The sequence below is a fragment of the Acanthisitta chloris genome, unplaced genomic scaffold, assembly GCF_000695815.1.
Source record: "Acanthisitta chloris isolate BGI_N310 unplaced genomic scaffold, ASM69581v1 scaffold2734, whole genome shotgun sequence".
Taxonomy (NCBI): domain Eukaryota; kingdom Metazoa; phylum Chordata; class Aves; order Passeriformes; family Acanthisittidae; genus Acanthisitta; species Acanthisitta chloris.
Genome location: NW_008670774.1, coordinates 1 through 3112, shown reverse-complemented (window position 1 = coordinate 3112; position 3112 = coordinate 1). Strand labels below are relative to the sequence as shown.

At 36.5% G+C, this 3112-nt stretch overlaps 1 protein-coding gene across 1 annotated transcript in view; it reads left to right on the top strand.

Annotated features, from left to right (window-relative positions):
• Nucleotides 1–2595, top strand: part of LOC103801375 (nuclear pore complex protein Nup155-like) — a gene marked incomplete at its 3' end in the record, with an annotated part of 5663 nt that extends 3068 nt beyond the window's left edge. The window contains exons 4-7 of the mRNA XM_009073789.1: nt 363–455; nt 1259–1425; nt 1867–1972; nt 2522–2595. Coding sequence (XP_009072037.1) covers nt 363–455; nt 1259–1425; nt 1867–1972; nt 2522–2595 — 440 coding nt within the window. The remainder of the gene's footprint in view (nt 1–362; nt 456–1258; nt 1426–1866; nt 1973–2521) is intronic.
• Between the last annotated feature and the right edge of the window lie 517 nt (nt 2596–3112).

Below are 3112 nucleotides of genomic sequence, written 5' to 3'. Positions count from 1 at the left end.
TAACATTTGTACTCTTCATTAGTTTATACTCTCGAGTGGTAGCTTCCATGAGATCCTGGTTTCTAGCCCTCTTAGTTTTTTAGGTAGCTACTGCTTAGATAACATTGAAGTCAAAGTTGTCAATGGAGTTGGAGTTTAAAAAGAAGCATGTTTGTAAGGAAAATGTCATTTTAAAGATCCTGTATTTCAGGAACTGGAAGTTGAACTGACTGATTACTCCTAATTCTAGAACTTCACAGATCATTAGGTTTTACATATGACTATTCTCCCTAGTCATTTGGTATGGCTTTCCAATGGACACATTGGCTACATCATTGTGATCTAAGAGGCTGCCTGCAAACCTAAATTTTATTTTCTTTTAGGTATCTTCCAGCCTCATGTACGACACTTACTTGTTCTGGCTACTCCCGTGGATATTGTGATTCTAGGACTCTATTTTTCTAATACACAAGCAGGTAATTCTCTCCCCTCATTGCCAGTTGTGTATTAACAAGTATGTGTGTCTGTTCTATTAGTAGTCAACCAAAAATTAAAAAAAGAAAAACCATGTGCTGTGTGCCTTCCTAGTTTTTAAATCACATTACAAATAGGAGGAATTTTTATCGTATGTGCACTTGCTGGATCATGGACTTCATGAGAAGCATTGACTTTTATTACTCACCTGTTTAACATAAAAAGGGTTTTTGAAACAGATCCTCCTGTTAATTAAACAGTGTCCTAGAGCGGGAGGGAAGAGATGAGCACAAATTTTGGCATTGAATAGAGGTCGTTAACTGTGTTAACAGTTGTCTTCCAACCATAAAAATGAACAACCTGACACCACTTTTGTAATGCCATATATATTAATACAGAATAAAACTTGCTTGAACAAAGTGGAAGTATTATTTTGCCTTTTTTAATATCGTCTTGGTGTGAAAGAGGCAAAAAAGAAGAAACCTGTATTTTGAACTTGTGATTTAGAGGACATGATAATGCGTGGAAATGAAAAACATTGCATTTCCTTACTTGGAAAATTATGCAGAGGGCTTAATTTTTTCCAAACCAGAAGATTTGTTGCTCTGCAGTTCACTCTGGACAACAGCTGTTCTAGGATGTTCAGTAACTGTGAAATTTGCTGTGATTTTCCCTGGTTTCTGAAACATTTCTTATCACAGACCTGTAATATTTATTAGAGCAACTTAGTAGCTGAAGAGGATTTATTGATTTGTTTGTTTAAGGTAGTGGTTCGCTCAATGACAGCATTGTTTGTTTGTTTAAGGTAGTGGATCACTCAATGACAGCATGTCTGGAGAAATGCAGCTGCTACCAGATCCTCTGTATTCTCTCCCCACTGACAATACTTACATCCTCGCAATAACATCCACGGATAATGGGCGTATCTTTCTGGCTGGAAAAGATGGTTGCTTGTATGAAGTAGCATACCAGGTGACCGTGGGTTTTACACACATTTTTTGTGGTTTTGTGACTGTGGGATCTGGCCACTAATTAAAACATGCCAAGTTAGCTGCCTGTTTTTTGTCTGTAATTATGATGCATGGCTTAGTTGCATAACAGCTCTGATGTCTCAGTGTAGATTCACTTTCTTTGAAGAAGCAGTAATTACGTGAGGAATAGCGATGCAGTCTTAGTCAACCTAAAAAATAAAATTCAAACTGTTACATCCTGCACACTTTTTATGCAAAATTTTCCTTTTAATGTTCACCTTTTTCTTTCAATTGAATAATACATAATTGTTCAATGAAATCAATGATTTGTCATTAGATTTTTACTGGTTTTCATACTTGCTCAGTAATTTTTTAATATTGTTACTACTTTGTGTTTTGTTTTTGCTTTTCCTTTCAATGGTGTATTTGTTTGAAATTGTAGGCTGAAGCAGGCTGGTTTAGCCAGCGCTGTAGAAAAATTAATCATTCAAAGAGCACTCTGTCCTTCCTCATTCCTTCATTGCTACAGTTCACATTCTCAGAGGATGGTAAGTACTGATGTTAAAGGCTTAGCCAATCATTTAATGTAACCTTTTAGAATTATTCTACCAATAAGTAGACTGAACAGTTTACTTGCTCAGAGCATTTAGTTACTGTCAATGAAGCTTGCAGTGCTTGATTAATACAAAAGAATTTCACAGATCTAGACAGATTGTTTGGGTGTCTCATTCAGGATATAGACAGTAGTCTGGAAAATTTGATACTTCTGACTGAAGTTAGTGATCTGTAGCACAAAATTTGAAGTGCTTAGTGGGATCAGTGTGAACACTGAAAATATATAAGTGAATAATCTTACCCTGTTTCACTGCTCAGTGAAAAATTATTTTGAAATTATACAGTTTAATCTCTTTTTTCAGTATTTGCTAACAGTTGTGTGGTTGATGACTGTTTTTAATCACTTCCAGTACGAGTCCTGTGTGAAACTGAAGTTTTTGTTAACTTCTAAGTCACCGTTTTATAGGTGTATATTGTCCCAAACTTGTTTTCACCGAATCCAGTGTTCATTTGCTGGTTCTCCCTTTTTTCCCTCTCCCCAGATCCTATAGTTCAAATCGCCATTGACAACTCTCGGAATACCTTGTACACCCGCTCAGAAAAAGGAGTCCTGCAAGTATGTGCCACCTTCTACTGGCTCTCGGCTATGTTACTAATGTGTGCAGTACTGTGTAGATAGCTTGTAAAGTCTTCCTCAGTAAGTGTAAATTCTCTGCAGATGTGTCAGGACATTATTCCTGTATATTATTCCTGTCTATCTCTTTGTAACAAAGTATGTGCTGGAGACATAAAGTACATTTTTTTCTGAGGAAAGAGTAGCCTCAATTGTATAGAAACATGGGAATGAAACGAAAATACGGTTTGAGTTGCTGCTTGAGAAGTGAGTCTGTATTTATGAATTCAATTGTAAATCACTAAGCTGTATTACTGAATTGCAAGTTTATGATTTGGGACAAGATGGTCAAGGAATGACCAGGGTTACTTCTCTTTCACAAAACGCTATAGTTTCTGCTGCAGGGAGCATTGCCAGGTATGTTTATGACAGTTATAACCAAAGAGGCTTGCTTTGTGGCCAATAGTTTCACACTATGGTTTTGCAACATGTTGTTTGCCTGTTTCTTTGGATTAAAAGT